We start from the raw sequence: 20,000 nt of genomic DNA, 5'->3' as shown, positions 1-20,000 counted from the left end.
CAATGACAACGTGCCAAAGTTCCTGGAGAGAGAAGCCCTCTTCTCGTCGAGACAGGGTGAGGAAAACAGCTCCAGGAAGCTTGTGGATGCTTCAAACTTGAAGTTCATGGCCGAGCTAGAGCGCTCTCTCGTGCGTATCCCAGAGTCTCTCCCTGTCGGGTCTCAGGTCACAAAGGTGACGGCAACAGATGCAGATGACCGAGTTTTCGGTGATATTTACTACGGCATCCAAGCACAGAAGTCGTTCGAGTTTTCCGATGGGAAAGGCAGCTCTCCGCCTATCCTTCAAAATGCCAATAAGTTTTCCATTGAAAGTAAAACTGGAGTTGTGGTCGTTACGGGAATCCTAGAAACTGATCATTTTTATATTCTCAATATCTCTGCCACTGATGGTGGGGGCCTTTCATCCTACGCTTCAGTCGCCATCGCAGTCTTTGACGTTAACGACAACACTCCACGCTTTGAGCGACCAGTCTACAACTTCCAGGTAGCCGAAGGGGAATACTTAGTCGGTGAAGTTGGTAAAGTCACCGCCCTAGACCAGGATCTGGGTGATAATGGAAAAGTGCGATATCACATTACTTTTTTCAACAATTCCAGGGAGGATCACCTCTTTCCGTTCAGAGTTGTTGAGACCTCTGGAACCATTCTGGCCACAGGTGCAGTTGACAGAGAGATGAGGGACAAATATGAATTCTCTGTTGTAGCAACAGATATGGGCGAGCCCAAGCTGTCCTCCTCTGTTCTAGTTCACATCGATGTTACAGATGTAAATGACCATGCACCAGTCTTCTATGGTTATCAGGAGACACTCAGCTTCCCAGACGATACAGCAAGCTCTGCTGCCCATCAGAATAATAACTACATTCCTGTGTATCTAGCCAATGTTTCTGAAAGTGTTCAAAGCAACACTTTAATCACTCAGGTCTTTGCTAACGACTCAGATTCAAGCGCTCTGGGCAACGGCATTATTTTATACGGATTGGAGGGCTCAGTCGACAAATTCACAATTGACTCCAAGAATGGAAGTATCTACACTGTTGGGACCTTGGACTACGAACGTTGGCCTGTCCATAATCTGACCGTCTTGGCCCAGGATTTGGGCAATCCTCCTCTTACTTCAACTGCTCTCCTGAGTATCACAGTGGTTGATGTCGAGGAGGAGCTCACCACCAGACTCTTCGAGAGAGAGGAATATCGAGTGAGTATTAAAAGATATTGCTCTTTGGTAGGGGACTGGAAGTGCATTTCTAGCGTGCCATTGAAGGAGACAGGTATGACAATATCTTTTAATAACCACCATGTATTCCCTTGAGTGACTGTAATTGTAATCATACTTGAATGCCAGTAGTTTGTTGATACTAGTATTTGCTTCAGTTCATAAGAACGCTTTTGTATGCAGTAACTGTCGATGGCTCCTTCAATGTACGCTTTAAGAACATTTTGTAAATACTGTATGCCACAATATAGTGCCTAGCTAATAATTCTGTAAGATCAGTAGTTTGTTGATGTTAGTTTGCTTCAGTTCATAGAAACGCTTTTGTACGCTGTAATTGCCCATGTCTCCTTCAATGTACCTATTAGGAAATTTCTGTAACCTCTGTATGGTAATGTATTTCATAGCTGATAATTATTCAGAGTTGTGATTGAATAGGAAATGCTGAAATAATGAATGATATATATCTATTTGCATTTTTCCTTTGTCAGTATTGATAGTGAAAATTAAATTTACTTAAGATCTATTGAAAATTTTACCAATATGTCCTAAAAGACGATGAAAGTAAATATTATTTGCATTTTCTCTTTCAATAGGATACTTTCTATATTATTATTATTCAGCTTCATTTAATCTGGAATTTTTGACTATCACAAAGTGACAACTATAATGACTTTTAAACCTTTTATTGGTATTCTCCTCGCAAGTGACAAAATTCACGATGTATTGCTTAGCATGATTTAGCCTTCATAATATAATCATCTGGCCTAGTGAACTTTCCCAGGTCCTGAAAACTGTTTGCGACAATCTTGAAGGGACCCCTTAGCTGTAAAAAAGTTGCATAAACTTCTATTTAATCACCATTAGATTATGCTCTTTGACATAGCTCAACCATTGCACCATTCTAAAACCATCGTCTCCTACAGGTTGTGGTTGAGGAGAATAACAACACACCCTTGAGGTTATTGGATCTGAATGTCAGTGATGCTTACTCCAATCACAAGCTCCAGTATCATCTGCTCAATCCTGAACTGTCCGGAATCGTGGCAGTTGATGCCATTACTGGACAAGTGTACTTGACTGCCAGCCTCGACAGGGAAGCCAGGGATAGCTACCGTTTTAAGGTGAGTTTATCTAGCTTTCTTTGCTCATTTAGAAACAATAATAATTCGTTTTTAAAGTAGGATTTCTGGCAAAGGAACGTGAAACATTTTTCTTATAATTGAATGCTATAAGGAAGGTTTGAATTTTGTTTAAAGCTACATTCATACATGATATTAAGCTCCAGTAGGGCATTAATACTGACTAAACAAAATTGTTGGAATTAAGATATATTTGACAGACGAAGAGAGACCAATGAAAACCCTTGATATTAGGTATGCATGAATTTATTAAGCTTAGTATTAAAAAAATAATATTTTGGAAATAATTCATGAAATATTTCAGGTCAAAGCCGTGCAGCCAGACAAGGGACGATTCATGGAGTCCCTACAGAGAGAAGACCACCACCATTTAGAGAATCCGATTCCTACTTTAGTGACGTTGCCACCTGGAAATCCCAGATCCCTTTCTGACACTTCAGGTGTCACTTTGGGCACTGACAGTTCCACGGCTTACACGAGGAATGCCACACCGGAGGATCTAGGGGATTCTGAACATCTAATGAGAATGCCAGCTGAGATCATACCTCTGATTTCTTCGGCTTCCAGTCGCAAGGGTAGGACGCGGTCCTACCAGAAGGAGCGTACCCAGCCGAAACAAGGTAAGCTTCAATGTATTGAAGTAATTTGGAAAGAAATTATATGTATGCGTAGTGTATTATCAATGCAATACTATGGTACAGTGAATCTCCCCTATATAGTAAAGAGCAAGTGTCTGACTGTATATATATATATATATATATATATATATATATATATATATATATATATATACATTATATATATATATACGTATATATATATATATATATATATATATATATATATATATATCTTTTAGGCCATGCTCAGCTCTCCCCGTCCCTCGGGTAGAGGGAGACGGAATAGTCGTACCCTGGTGAGAAGGTTATAAGTGTATGCAAGTATATCTAAATATTTAGCTATGACTATTCTAGTATATTATTCATTTAAACCCTAAAAAGGATTCGTGTTAGAATAACTGCGTCCAGAAAATATGACAATTCTTGTGTGTGCATATATATATATATATATATATATATATATATATATATATGTATGTATGTATGTATGTATGTATGTATATCACAGTATACATGCAAAGTTATAATATAGTGAATCTTGTATAATCCAAATATCAAATCTAAATAACTTAAGCATTACCTCATAAACAAAGATTACCATTTAGTCTCGCTTCTTGCAGAAAGCACAACGGAGAGCGAACGCACTTTCCTCTCCATGGACGAAGTTTGGATCAAGATCATCGTTAAGGACCAGAATGACAATTCGCCGAAATTCTCGCCTCTAGGTCGTCCCATTGTTGCGGCTGTGCCGTCGACGGCCTCTTATGGCCATTTCGTCACTCGGATCATGGTGGGTTTGATGTTTATTTTTTTTATTTTTTTTTTTTTGTGGTATATGCAAATGAGTTTATTTTTCTTCAGTATTGTTTGCAATGTGTTATGTATACAATATTATTATTATTATTGTAATTACTTGTTAAGCTACAACCCTAGTTGGAAAAGCAGTATACTATAAGCCCAGAGGCCCCAACAGGGAAAATAGCACTGTGAGGAAAGGAAACAAGGAAAAATAAAATATTTTAAGAAGAGTAACAACATTAAATTAAATATTTCCTATATAAACTATAAAAACTTTAACAAAACAGATATACCTATACAGTATATCTGAGTGGGGATGCCTTAATGTGGGTTGAGGTGGCCAATGTTGTAACGTCCCTGACTAGTGAATGCCAGACTGGGGTTAGAGTCCCGCTCAGACTCCTTAGTTTCTTTGGTAGCTATAACCTCACCATCCTTGTGAGCTAAGGATGGGGGGTTTGGGGGAGCCTATAGGTCTATCTGTTGAGTCATCAACAGCCATTACCTGGCCCTCCATGGTCCTAGCTTAGGTGGAAAGGGTTCTTGGGCGCTGATCATGTGTATATATGGTCAGTCTAGGACATTTTCCTGCTCGATAGGGCAATGTCACTATCCCCTGCCTCTGCCATTCATGAGTGGCCTTTAAAACTTTAAAGGGTTTGTGTATCGCCATGATCAGCAAAGCTGTATTAGTCGTGGGCACCCACACCAGGTTTGTTTGCTGTGAGCGAGCAGACAAAAGACTCCCACCGTCAGAAATCTGCAGTTGGTCAGCGTGGTGAGGAAAAGTGGCCAAACCCTAGACATGAATAAGGACATGACTGAGGCTTTTGTGCTGCAGTGTTCACTAGAAATGACTGCATTTGTTGTTGTTGTTGCTGTATAAATTTATTCTTATATGTGTATATGTGTGTATTTATATGTCTATTTATACATGTATCCTACAAGGTATATATACTATTTATAGATAGATATTGATATGTATAAATATATATATATATATACATTTATAAATTATATATATATATATATATATATATATATATATTTATAAATTATATATATATACAGTATATATATGTATATATATTTATATATATAAATTATATGTATATAAATTTATATATATAAACACAGTGTATACATACATATATATATATATATATATATATATATATATATACATATATATCTATATCTATATATATATATATATATATATATATATATGTATACATACAAATATGCATACCTTACACAAATCATGAATGCGATCACAAGAATCAAAACAGACGACAGAAAAAAATGTAAAGAAATATTAACATCACAGTACTATTTCCTCCAAAGGCCTTTGACCCAGACCTTGGCATCAATGGAGAAGTCCGCTACGAGATCTTACCTGGCGCAGGCGCAGACGATGCTACTTCCAGATTTGCTGTGGATCCCACGACAGGACAGGTACGACTTCGACAAAGGCTTTGAATAATCATCATTATTATCTTTTTTTTCATTATTTTGAATTGTTGTTGTTCATTAAAAAGGAATTTAGATGACAAATGCTTTGAATCATCATCTGTTTTTTTTTTCTATTTTGTGTTAAATTGTTTTTAATTGTTTTGTTGTTCATTAAAGATGATTTTTATTCAACTTCCGTATGCATAGTAGCATACGGAAGTTAAATAAAAATCATCTTTAATGAACAACAAAACAATTAAAAATAATTTAACACAAAAGAAATAAAAACAGATGATGATTCATAGATTTGTTTTTGTAAATATTTATTTTATTTACTTTGTTTTGTTGCTCATTCAAGATGATTTTTATATAACTGCCATTTGTATAGTGACTCATAGATTTCTTTCTTTTCTCTTTGATTTTCATTTCTGATATACACACATTTTTATTATTCATTATACCCTTTCTTATTGGGTATTATCCTAATTCCTTATTTCCTTTTTTTCAGTATTCCCCACATTATTTTGTGTGTTAACGCATAACATATTTTAATTGATAAGAAATAATTTAAAAACCGCACAATCTCTTCATAAAGATCCAATTAACTACAGTATATTATATACTACTTGATTTGTTGCATTATTATTATTATTATTATCATAACTGCAGTCCTAGATGGCAAAGCAGGATGCCATAAAAAAAGCAATAACCCCTATATGATAAAGATCAAGTATCTGGCTATAAATTTATAGTGTATATACATCAATCCGGTCATACCCAGTGGCATTACCAGACATATAACTATTCGGTCTCTTCCCGTCCCTCTAGCAGGGGAGAGGAGTAGTCATACCCTGGTGAAAGGAGGTACACTGAGAGGAAAGTTTTAATCTCTGTGTGTGCATATCTATCTAAATTTTTACCAGTGAACTAACATTCGTGTGACAAATAAAAAAAAAACGGAGAATTCTTTCTAATGATTATTTGCTCTCACTCTTTCTCCTGTTATTTTGACGGGTTGCGCACTTTAGTCAATTCTTTTTAGCGAGGCGGCAGATTTGCACCAACCTCAGGGGTGCCCTTTTAGCTCGGAAAAGTTTCCTGCTCGCTGATTGGTTGGACAAAATCATTGTAACTAATCAGATAGCAGGAAACTTTTCCGCTGCGAGTCTGTGCAAATGCGCCTCATTAAAAAAATTGAGTATAGTTAACCTCATTTTTCCTCCTCTTTTTCCAGATGGTGGTCGTGGGGTCGTTAAACGACGAAGCAGGTCGTATGTTCGGGTTCGACGTAAGGGCCACTGACCAGAGAGGTGCTCCCACAGGGAGGACAGCTATCGCTAACGTGTTTGTAAGTGGTCAGCTGATTACTTCGAAATGTTATTAACAGTTTGTCAGTGAAGTTATGGTTAAAACTTGATTTTTTAGCCTATTTCAGCTCGTATTTTTTACGAATAGATATTGCTATGAGATTAAGTATAAGGTATGATGATTTTATATTGGTGTGATGTAGTTAAGAGATCAGATACTAGTGTCAATGTTTTGCTGGTTATGTATGATTATAATTACATATGTGTAGTATGTGTACGAGTGTGTATATGAATATTTTGTCACACACACACAAACGCACACACACACACACATATATATATATATATATATATATATATATATATATATATATATATCTATATATATGAACAAATAAATACACTTATCTTCATCATCTACGCCTATTAACGCAAAGGGCCTCGGTTAGATTTCACCAGTCGTCTCTATCGTGAGCTATTAAATCAATTGTTCTCCATTCATCATCTCCTACTCCAGGCTTCATAGTCCTCAGCCATGTAGGCCTGGGTCTTCCTGTAATATTCATCGCTATGAAAAGTCAAAGTAAAAGCAAATATGGAAACTAATCTGATATGAGACAAAATCCAATACTGTAATTCTTTGACATATCTTAGACGACGTCTCCATTTCTTTAAAAGTTTTTAGAAATATTATGTTATGGTTTAATTGTTAAATGTCAATCAAGTCACCTTGTAATAGTTTTATATGGTGCTTAAGATATATCTGTATTTTTATCAACGTTTAGAAACTTATTTCCCCCAGAAGCTCTATTCATATAATTTGTACTTATTCTTTTTAGGTTCATGTCTTAGGCCAAGGACGCCATCTCGTCGTAGAAGTTGGAGCCACTCCCAGGGACGTGGAGCCACATCTGAATAATATCCAAGGGTGAGTCTCTCTCTCTCTCTCTCTCTCTCTCTCTCTCTCTCTCTCTCTCTCTCTCTCTCTCTCTCTCAGTTTACATAATGTATCTTATTCGGTTTCTTTGCTTTCGATAATCTTCCATTTATTATTATTATTATTATTATTATTATTATTATTAATAGCTAAGCTACAACCCTAGTTGGAAAATCAGGATGTTTTAAGTCCAAGGGAAAATAGCAAATAAATAAACAATAAACAATGTATGATAAGCAATAAATAAAGAAATATGAAATATCTTAAGATCAGTAACAAGTGTGAAATAGATCTGTCATATGTAAACTATGAAGGGAGATTTATGTCAACCATATATATAGATATATATATATATATATATATGTATATATATATATATATATATATATATATATATGTTCAGTATATATATGTGTATATATATATATATATATATATATATATATGTATATGTACAGTATATATATATATATATATATATATATATATATATATATATATATGTATATATATATGTACAGTATATATATATATATATATATATATATACATATATATATAATTTATATACAATGCATATATATATATATATATATATATATATATACATATATATATATATATTTATATACAATGCATTTATATATATTTATATATATATATATTTATATATATATATATATATATATATATATATATGAAACATACATATCATTTTAATGATAGTCTTACCATAGCGACCACCACTATACAGAACCTTCTTAAACGCCAAATAGCAGAAGAGATTTTTTTTCCTTAGTTGTTGACGTCATTTGTGAAGTTGTAAACAGGATGCCCGGATGAAGAGGCATATTACCCTATACAGATTTCGATGATGACGTCATCGGGAGGCTTTGAGATACAGATATTTTTTATCTTTTTTAATAGTTGCTCTCTTCCTTTGAGTGGTGTTTTAATGGAGGAAACGGGCTATGCGAATTGGGAGAGTTCCTAACTTATTTGCGTGTTTGAGAAAAAGACTTGCTTTGATAAATACGCTTTTAAGATTAGTGAAAAGTTTGTACTTCGAAAAATTCGAGTATTTTATTGCGAAAATAAGATTATGTGGCTTAGAAAAATGTGTTTTATAGAGTAAAATTCTAGTTAACGAAAAATCTGTATTGCGAAAAATACATGTTTAATAATAATAATATGTGTCTTAGAATAATAAGTTTTCTAAGAAAAGAATGCTTGCTAAGGAAAGTTTTTTTTTTTCTTTTTTTTTTCTTTTTTTTTTTAATATACATGAATGTTCTTTTAGGCCCACCATAAAATTGTTACCATTTGTTCTATCTGCGTACTATTAAACTAAATCATTCCCTTAATTGCGTAATCTCCAAAATCTCTGTGAAAATGTCAAGTAAAAAAGTCTAATTTTTCCCAAATTGCCTGATTAAAACAATAGGATCCTTTTATATTATTATTATTATTATTATTATTATTATTATTATTATTATTATTATTAGCTAAGCTAAACCCTGGTTGGAAAAGCAAGATGCTATAAGCCCAAGGGCTCCAACATCGTTCGTTTTAGAGCGCCTTGCTTATAGCAAGACACGGGCTCTTGCACTAAGGGAGCCCGCAAAGGGCTCCAATAGGGAAAAAATAACCCAGTGAGGAAAGATAAACAAGGAAATAAGTAAACTGCAAGAGAAGCAACCACCAATCAAAATAAAATATTTAAAGAACAGTAACAATATTAAAACGGATCTTTCATTTGTAAACTATAAAAACTCCCCCCCCCCCAAAAAAAAAAATGCAAGAGGAAGAGGAATAAGATAGAACAGCGTGCCCGAGTGTGTACTCAAGCCAGAGAACTCTAATCCAAGACAGTGGGAGGCCATGATACAGAGACCATTCAGTGTGAATTTGAAATAAAAGAAAAAAAGTGGAAGAAGAATAAAATAGAACAGCGTTCCCAAGTGTGCTCTCAAGCAAGAAGACTCTAATCCAAGACAGTGGAAGACCATTGTATAGAGACCATTCAGTGTGACTTTGAAATAAAAAAAAAAGGAAGAGAAATATAGAACAGCGTGGCCGAGTGTACCCTCAAACAAGAGAACTCTAACCCAAGACTGTGGAAGACCATTGTACAGAGACCATTCAGTGTGAATATGAAATGCATTTCCTAACCCATTTTTTTTTTTCTTGATACACACAGGATGCTGACGAACGTCTCCGGCTTCGACGTGCGAGTCCAGAGGATCGCACCTCACGTCGAAGGAGATGCTGCCCATACTACAGCGTGAGTGAATCCTTTTATTGCCTCCGCCAACGAAGTTTGAAGGAGCTTATGTTTTACCCCTTGTTTGTGTATTTGTTTGTGTGTGTGCGTCGTTAATTGTTTGTGAACAGCGCCATGGCCACAATTTTAATCGTAATGAAACCTGCAGGGATTAACTGTTATGCAAAAAGCTGGGAATGATTAAAATTTGGAAGGTCAGGGTCAAAGTTCAAGGTTAAGGTTAAGCAAAATGTCCATTTCACATAATCAGCCATAAGTTTGGACATCGTTGTCATAAAGAGTTGAAGCTTGGTTCAGACGCCAATTAATAAGTTAAGGTCAAGGTCGAGTAAAAGGCCGAGAAATAACCTACCGTGGCGGAGGTTTGCGCTCTACTGAGTCCCCCCTGTAGTTGTTGTTGGTGTTGGTGGTATTGCATAATTACTGTTATGATTAAGGATTCAAACGAATAGAATTTTTTTTTCATTTATCTCTTGTAGGTTAGTTTTTTTTTTTTGTTTTATTAGAATATAATCAGGGTTTTTTATGGTGGTAAAAAATTTTCGGGGTGTTCAGACTTATATAATGTTTTTTTTAGTTATTATAAAAGTGTATATAATTTTTTGTATTCTGAATATTTATCGTAAAGTTATTTAAGTATTCTGAATACACTAAAAAAATAAACTATATTATTAGTATAAGTTTTTTTAAGGATGTTAGATTTATTTAAAACATTTTGAGTTATGGAAGGATATATAAGTTTTCAAAACATATTATGACTATATACTCTAATTTTAAAGTATTATAAATACATAAATAGAAAAATAGATTATAATATAACCCTTTTTATTATTAAGTTATGATTACAAGCAAATAAAACCACTACTATTTCAGGATGTCATGAGATTTTTTTTTTTTTCATAAAATTAAGGGTCATCATATACGAAATTCCAATAATGCGTTTAAATCTTGTAGAATTATTTATCATTAATGCTTGATCGTTTGTATATACTTATCTATTTGGTAACTTATCTAATATTATTACAAAGGATAATATATCCACATTACTACTATTACCACTACTACTAGCAGTGATAGTAGTAGTAGTAGTAGAGGTAGTACTTCTATTTCTACTACTACTACTACTACTACTACTACTACTACTACTACTACCCCTTCTTGTACTTGTACTACTACTACTACTACCCCATTTTTATATTATTAGTCATTGTTAATATTATTATTATTATTATTATTGTTATTATTATTATTATTATTATTATTATTATTATTATTATTTATATACCTTCTTATGTTTCTATTACTAATACTATTATTGTTACTATTACCCCTTTTAATACTACTACTACTACTACTACTACTGCTGCTGTTATTAATAATTTTGTTATTATTACTACTACTATTACCCTTTATATAACTACTGCTACTATTGCTACTACTGCTATTATTATTAATATTATTTTTATTATTATTACTACTACTATTACCCTTTATATTACTACTACTACTACTACTACTACTACTACTACTATTATTATTACTTATATTTTTTTATTATTATCACTACTACTATTAACCTTTATATAACTACAACAACTACTACTACTACTACTACAACAACTACTACTACTACTACTACTACTACTACTACTATCACATTAAATTAAACTTTCCAAGAGTCTTAAGTAAAACGTCAAACCACAACAGGGAAAAATAGCCCAATGAGGAAAGGAAATAGGGAAATAAATATAAGATTCCAACAACAAAGTTTTATCCTTTTTCAATTCGTCCCTTCGACAGAACTGACGTGTACGTCTACGCCGTTGATCCTGTGTCCCAAGCCGTCGTGGAAGCAGCAGAACTTCGCCAGGCCCTGAGGAATAAGGGCGCCATCAGGCAGCTGCTGCTGCCCTCCGGCCTACAGTACAAGGGCATGAGGTTCCCTATGCCCCCCAGACAGGGCCACGTCTTGCAGGTTAGTGCAGGAACCCCGTTGATACCTGACGGTAATTCTCTTGTAATATCAATCGCAGAAATATTATACTGTAGAAGTTGCCAGAAGGAACTTCCATCAGGACGACATGGCTATCTCACCCAAAAATAGATTTTCCTTACGTCAAAATTCCTTATATATATATATATATATATATATATATATATATATATATATATATATATATATATATATATATATGCTAATATAATATCTATCTATATATATACAGTATATATATATATATATATATATATATATATATATATATATATATATATATATATATATATATATATTATGCATGCATGTAAACATGTGTGTCAATATTTCAACTACGTGATCATAAACATCAAAATCCCTTTGTGCTTAATCAACATGACTAATAAAAGAATTCCCGCCGTGTTTTTAATGGCCAGAAATATTTCTCATTACATACGCTACAACTCTCGTCCTTTGTGGCGGGGATGAATGAGAGGAATTATTTTTGTGAATGGAGGCCACGCCGGCCGCTGAGTTTCAAATGCCATTCATGTTATTTGTGTGTAGGGTTTAAACTCGAGCATGTGTCATGTGGCCATTACCTTAAATGCTGTTATTCTTTACCTTAGATTGCCTTGAAGAAATTTCCAGTTTCCTTAATTTTTTTAGCTATAGTCAATTCTTTTTAGTGAGGCAGATTTACACAGACTCACAGGGGTGCCCTTTTAGCTCGGAAAAGTTTCCTGATCACTGATTGGTTGGACAAGATAATTCTAACCAATCAGATAGCGGGAAACTTTTCCCAGCTAAAAGGGCACCGCTACGAGTCGGTGCAAATGCTCCTCATTAAAAAAAAAATATATATAGTTAAACTGAAATTACCTCAGAATTACCTTGAAATCATGAAAATTACCTCAAACTAAGGTAATTACCTTAAAAGTTTAAACCCTGTTTATGACGAATGAATGCGGGTCCTTTTTTTTTTTTTTTTTTTTTTTTTTTTTTTTTTTTTTTTTTTTTTTTTTTTTGCCTAGCCCTCCCTGGTCCAGCTTGATGGAGTGACCTTTAAACCTTCAAATATACTGCTTTGAGAGTTGAATTGAGACGGGTGATAGATTCCTTGTCTGTGTTTTAGTTATTTATGTATTCATTTGTTTATGTATTTTGGTCGTCAATTTCAGTTATTTTATTCTATTATTGGAATGACTTTAGGAATTGTTCATGATGATGGATTTTGACTTGAGAGTAAATTGTAATACTATAATGGAGGATTTATATAGTAGTAGGTTGGCCAGGGCACCAGCCACCCGTTGAGATACTACCCCTAGAAAATTATTTGGTCCTTGGACTGGCCAGGGAGTACAACATTGGATTCTTCTCTCAGGTTACGGTTCATTTTCCATTTGTCTACACATACACCGAATAGTCTGGCCTATTCTTTCCATATTATCCTCTTTCCTCATACACCTGACAACACTGAGATTACCAGACTATTTTTCTTCACCCACGAGATTACTGCACTATCATTGTTCAGTGGCCACTTTCTCTAGGTAACGGTAGAAGAGACTCTTTAGCTATGGTAAGTAGCTCTTCTAGGAGGACACTCCAAAATCGAGTCATTGTTCTCTAGTCTTGGATAGTGCCATAGCCTCTGTGTCATGCTCTTCCACTCTCTTGGGTTAGAGTTCTCTTGCTTGGGGGTACACTCGAGCACACTATTCTATTTTATTTCTCTTCCTCTGGTTTTGTTAAAGTTTTATATTTTATACAGATATTTATTTTAATATTGTTATTGTTCTTTAAATAATTTATTTTTCCTTAGTTTCCTTTCCTCACTGGGCTATTTTCCCTGTTGGAGCCCCTGCGCTTATAATATCCTGCTTTTCCGACTAGGGTTGTAGCTTAGCCAATAATAATAATAATAATAATAATAATAATAATAATAATAACCTTAGACTTTATTTTCTCTTTCTAAATATTTTAATAATTTTGTATCGTTATGTAAAAATAGACTCGAACTTTCATGTTCACATTAGCACATAATTGGATTAATTTTTCTTTTTACCTGCTGAGTTTGATTTCAGCGTAAATTATACTTCAGAATTACTATTTTTTTGGGGGGAAATAACCTTTGATTATTATTTTCTTCTTCGGCTCGCGAAATTTCCTCGATAAATTATATTATTAGAGATTATATTTCAGAATTACTTTTTACTGAAAATATCCTTTGCTTATTTTTTTTCCTCTTCCTTTCACCTTGCGAAGTTTTCTCGATAAATTAGAATATTAGTTTTTATGCTTACACTTTTTTTTACTTCTAAAGAGAAAATTTCTCATTTTCCTCGTGTGAAACTAGTGAAAAAAAAATTATTTTTTATCTCTGAGTTATTGATATGTATTTAGTAATTTCAGGTTTACATTTTGCAGATCTCTGACATAACTGAAGCTTGTATATTTTTTAACGAATTAAGTATATGTTTTCATATCGCATATTTTTGATAAAAAAAAAAAGGATGAAATATGACGTCATTTTTCCCCCCAAAACAAGTAAGGTATATGTTTACAAATGCATATATTACTAGCAATTAAAATGGGAACGAAATATGTTTACTCATCCTTTCAGTAATTGGATTTTCATTATTATTATTATTATTATTATTATTATTATTATTATTACTAGTTGGAAAACAGGATGCTACATGCCCAAGGGCTCCAACAGGGAAAATAGCCCAGCGAGGAAAGGAAATAAGAGAACAGATAGAATAATATACCTGAGTGTGCCCTCAAGCAAGAGAACTCTAACCCAAGGCATTGGAAAACCATGGTATAGAGGCTATGGCACTACTAACTTGTAATCACTTAAACCCCATTATTTGTCTTTATATCCAACCTTATCATTTCAAAATACACCACTTTATTTAACATTTAATATTTAACATTTGTTTGACTTGTTCCATCCCTCTTCCAGACTGCTGAATTAGCCATCCTCATCGGCGCTGTTGTAGTGTTTCTCGTGACTGTGACGACTGTGGTCTGCCTGTGCTACAAGCAAAGGAAAAGGTAAGCACTAATGTGGTAGCCTATTGACAACGTCCTTGTCGGGCGATCTCTTGGACAGGGGTTCGAAATCTGCTCAAGGACTATACTTTCCTGTAGTGTATGCAACCTCACTATCCTTTGCTAATGATGGGGAGACTACAGGTCTACCTGCCGAGTTATTCATTAATAATAATGTACTTGTTCTTCGATTATTATATTGCAAAAATATATTTAATCATAACTTTTATTCATCAACTTCCGATAACTAAGTCATTCATTCGTAAAAATACACTTGTTCTTCGATTATTATATTCCAAAAATGTATTTAATCATAATTTTTATTCATCAACTTCAGATAACTAAGTCATTCATTCGTAAAAATGTACTTGTTCTTCGATTATTATATTCCAAAAACGTATGGAAACAAAATTTTTATTCATCAACTTCAACTCCCTAAAAATAATGTTTCCTCCATCAGCCGCAGGAAGCCGATGCCTCTCCCACCTATAATGGCAACGAACGGCTTACCCGTGATACCCTTGGCGTACCCAGGCCCCTTCGCAACGGCGGCGCCCTACACCCACATGAGTGACCACAGCAGCGCCGATTCCTCAGAAGCCCTAGAGGCTCACCAGCATGACCCAAACGCCCTCTACCACCCTGAGGTCACCCACTACCCACACGCGCCCACACATTACCCTCGTCAGCCGCCCAGGAGGAGGTCGTGCAACCATAGTTATCAGGGGGACCATGAGGTAAGGGCCAGGCCGGTAGTTTTGGTACAGTTGTTGTGTAAACGTTTGAGCTAATATGCGAAACGTTTCATTTATAAACATTTGATCTAATATACAAAAGGTTTCATGTTCCATTTATAAACGTTTGAGCTAATATGTGGAACGTTTCATATTTCATTTATAAACGTTTGAGCTAATATGAGAAACGTTTTGTGATTCATTTATAAACGTTTCAGCTAATATGTGGAACGTTTCATGTTTAATTTATAGAAATTTGAGCTAATATACAAAACGGTTCATGTTCCATTTATAAACGTTGGAGCTAATATGCGAAACGTTTCATGTTTAATTTATAAACGCTTGAGCTAATATACGAAACGGTTCATGTTCCATTTATAAAAGTTTGAGCTAATATATGAAACATTTCATTTCTAAACGTTTGAGCTAATATACGTAACGTTTCATTTGTAAACATTTGAGCTAATATACGAAACATTTCATTTCTAAACGTTTGAGCTAATATACGAAACGTTTCATTTGTAAACATTTCATTTCTAAACGTTTGAGCTAATATACGAAACGTTTCATTTGTAAACATTTGAGCTAATATACGAAACATTTCATTTCTAAACGTTTGAGCTAATATACGAAACGTTTCATTTGTAAACATTTCATTTCTAAACGTTTGAGCTAATATACGTAACGTTTCATTTGTAAACATTTGAGCTAATATACGAAACATTTCATTTCTAAACGTTTGAGCTAATATACGAAACATTTCATTTGTAAACATTTCATTTCTAAACGTTTGAGCTAATATATGAAACGTTTCATTTGTAAACATTTGAGCTAATATACGAAACATTTCATTTCTAAACGTTTGAGCTAATATAAGAATCTTTTCATTTGTAAACATTTGAGCTAATATACGAAACATTTAATTTCTAAAGGTTTGAGCTATTATACGAAACGTTTCATTTGTAAACATTTGAGCTAATATACGAAACGTTTCATGGGTCATTTATAAACATTGGACCTAATATAAGAAACGTTTCATGATTCATTTATAAACGTTTGAACAAATATGCTAACCGCTTCATGTTTCCTTTGGTGTATTTCAGCTTCTAATGTCCAGCCTTTCAACTTTCTCTTGTTATAATTATTCCTTAATAAAGGAATCTTGAGGACAGTTCTTTGAAACTCTGGAAAATGGTGAATATATATATATATATATATATATATATATATATATATATATATATACTAATAATAATAATGATAATAAATTATGATTTTCTGAACATATGTTTTTTGAATATCTTTTCCCGAGAATTATCAAGCTGATTTTAATATGTAAATTAATTTATTTTATGGCCGTACGAAAAGAAATAAGAAAGGATCCGTTTAACTGATTTTCTCTTCAATAATAAACCAATCTCATGTGAATATCATATTTTGGGTTGCCTTCTATTGTGGCTATATTTCACTGGCGAATTCATAAGCTTAAAGATAGTAATAATTGTCCCTTTTCCTTATTAGAATTACTGTAAATAACAGCGCAAATTAATTATTTCTAGCCTCATTGCCAGTACTGGTGACGAAATAGTTCAACATGTAGGTCTCGTCTAAGATGACGTTTAATTGGACATCCAAAACATATTAATAATTTTTGTTTTTTTTATAATAACTGTCAGTCCTGCCATACTTTGACATACGGTACATCAAGATACAGTGCGTGTTGTGTTATTTCATGTAATACAAAGTTAATAACTTTATTGACTTAGTTTGCGAGAGGTGTTACAACTAAGAATATAATTTCATAATCAGTTTACCTTACTTTGGCATATGATAAATCAAGATACAATGCTCGTTGGGTTATTGTAATAAAAAGAAAATAACTAATAATTATCTTCCTTAACTTGGTTCACGAGAGGTAAAATAATAATGTAGAAGATACAATGCTCGTTGGGTTATTTATTGTAATAAGAAGAAAATAACTTTAATAAATATCTTTATTAACTTAGTTTACGAGAGGTAAAATAACAATATATCTTTATCAACTTAGTTTACGAGAGGTAAAATAATATATATCTTTATTAACTTAGTTTACGAGAGGTAAAATAATATATATTTATCAACTTAGTTTACGAGAGGTAAAATAATATAAATCTTTATTAACTTAGTTTACGAGAGGTAAAATAATATATATTTATCAACTTAGTTTACGAGAGGTAAAATAATATATATTTATCAACTTAGTTTACGAGAGGTAAAATAACAATATATCTTTATCAACTTAGTTTACGAGAGGGAAAATAATATATATCTTTATTAACTTAGTTGACGAGAGGTAAAATAATATATGTTTATCAACTTAGTTTACGAGAGGTAAAATGATAATATATATTTATCAACTTAGTTTATGAGAGGTAAAATAACAATATATCTTTATCAACTTAGTTTACGAGAGGTAAAATAATAATATATATTTATCAACTTAGTTTACGAGAGGTAAAATAATAATATATATCTTTATCAACTTAGTTTACGAGAGGTAAAATAATAATATATATTTATCAACTTAGTTTACGAGAGGTAAAATAATAATATATATTTATCAACTTAGTTTATGAGAGGTAAAATAATAATATATATTTATCAACTTAGTTTACGAGAGGTAAAATAACAATATATATCTTTATTAACTTAGTTTACGAGAGGTAAAATAATAATATATATATTTATTAACTTAGTTTACGAGAGGTAAAATGATAATATATCTTTATCAACTTAGTTTACGAGAGGTAAAATAATAATATATATTTATCAACTTAGTTTACGAGAGGTAAAATAATAATATATATTTATCAACTTAGTTTACGAGAGGTAAAATAATAATATATATTTATCAACTTAGTTTACGAGAGGTAAAATAATGATATATATTTATCAACTTAGTTTATGAGAGGTAAAATAATAATATATATTTATCAACTTAGTTTACGAGAGGTAAAATAACAATATATATCTTTATTAACTTAGTTTACGAGAGGTAAAATAATAATATATATCTTTATTAACTTAGTTTATGAGAGATAGAATAACAATATATTTTTATCAACTTAGTTTACGAGAGATAAAATGATAATATATATTTATCAACTTAGTTTACGAGAGGTAAAATAATAATATATATCTTTATTAACTTAGTTTACGAGAGATGAAATAATAATATATATCTTTATTAACTTAGTTTACGAGAGGTAAAATGATGATATACATTTATCAACTTAGTTTACGAGAGGTAAAATAACAATATATCTTTATCAACTTAGTTTACGAGAGGTAAAATAATAATATATATTTATCAACTTAGTTTACGAGAGGTAAAATAATAATATATCTTTTATCAACTTAGTTTACGTGAGATAAAATAATATTATATATTTATCAACTTAGTTTACGAGAGGTAAAATGATAATATGTATTTTTATTAACTTAGTTCACGAGAGGTAAAATAACACTATATTATTATCCTCAGTTACTCCATTCTGGCAACAGCGAAAGAGTATCGTCGCATACTGACGAGGACGAATCGATGGGCGCCTGTCTGCGTCACGCCCCTTCGAAGAAACGTCGAAGGGGAGGTCCTCCGGGCATGTCCGGAGGCGCCTCTGCTATGGGCGGCGGCTCCCGTTCCTTCGGGCACCTCGACCGTGCCGCCCGAGTCCAGAAGCGCCTGCGGGAGGAGCATTCCAGCTCGGACCTTGATGACAGAGATCACGCTCCTCCGCAGGTCAACATTCCTAGGCCACAGAAATGTTGCCCTGAAGACAGGTTTGTTAGAATTATTAGTTATCAAAATTAATAAAATTATTATTATTATTAAAATTGTTAATATTATTATTATTATTATTATTATTAAATGTTGCCCTGAAGACAGGTTTGTTAGAATTATTAGTTATTAAAATTAATAAAATTATTATTATTATTATTATTATTATTGTTAAATGTTGCCCTGAAGATAGGTTTGTTAGAATTATTAAAGTTATCAAAATTAATAAAATTATTATTATAATTAGAACTGTTATTATTATTATTATTATTATTATTATTATTATTATTATTATTATCATTATTATTATTATTATTATTATTATTATTATCATTATTATTATTAAATGTTGCTCTGAAGACAGGTTTGTTCAAAATATTAAAGTTATCAAAATTAATACAATTATTATAATTACAATTATTATTATTATTATTATTATTTATTATTATTATTGTTGTTATTATTATTATTATTAAAATTAAGGAATTGATAATTATCGTATTTGTGAAAATCTACCAAAATGACTTTTTTGGGTAGGCGCGGAGTGTGGGGGTTCTCTCTGAGGGCAAATTGAATTCAAATTGCATTGTAATTGCTCTTGCAGTCTTTATTAGCAATTCTATGGTTATTACTCTTTTTATATTAGAGATTCAAATTC

The 20,000-nt window shown here is 32.5% G+C and overlaps 1 protein-coding gene across 1 annotated transcript in view; it reads left to right on the top strand.

Annotated features, from left to right (window-relative positions):
• The window catches only part of Cad89D (cadherin-89D), a 142,920-nt gene that overhangs the window by 121,165 nt on the left and 1,755 nt on the right, over window positions 1–20,000 (top strand). Inside the window, exons 17-28 of the mRNA XM_068362781.1 lie at window positions 1–1,201; window positions 2,143–2,340; window positions 2,663–2,978; window positions 3,599–3,768; window positions 5,124–5,234; window positions 6,466–6,579; window positions 7,378–7,466; window positions 9,676–9,759; window positions 11,560–11,734; window positions 14,703–14,794; window positions 15,252–15,528; window positions 19,049–19,344. The exon at window positions 1–1,201 is cut by the window's left edge and continues 218 nt beyond it. Of these exons, the coding sequence (XP_068218882.1) occupies window positions 1–1,201; window positions 2,143–2,340; window positions 2,663–2,978; window positions 3,599–3,768; window positions 5,124–5,234; window positions 6,466–6,579; window positions 7,378–7,466; window positions 9,676–9,759; window positions 11,560–11,734; window positions 14,703–14,794; window positions 15,252–15,528; window positions 19,049–19,344 (3,123 nt within the window). The remainder of the gene's footprint in view (window positions 1,202–2,142; window positions 2,341–2,662; window positions 2,979–3,598; window positions 3,769–5,123; window positions 5,235–6,465; window positions 6,580–7,377; window positions 7,467–9,675; window positions 9,760–11,559; window positions 11,735–14,702; window positions 14,795–15,251; window positions 15,529–19,048; window positions 19,345–20,000) is intronic.

The sequence above is a fragment of the Palaemon carinicauda genome, chromosome 39 (assembly GCF_036898095.1).
Source record: "Palaemon carinicauda isolate YSFRI2023 chromosome 39, ASM3689809v2, whole genome shotgun sequence".
NCBI classification, from domain to species: domain Eukaryota; kingdom Metazoa; phylum Arthropoda; class Malacostraca; order Decapoda; family Palaemonidae; genus Palaemon; species Palaemon carinicauda.
This window is presented reverse-complemented; position numbering and strand designations above follow the sequence as displayed.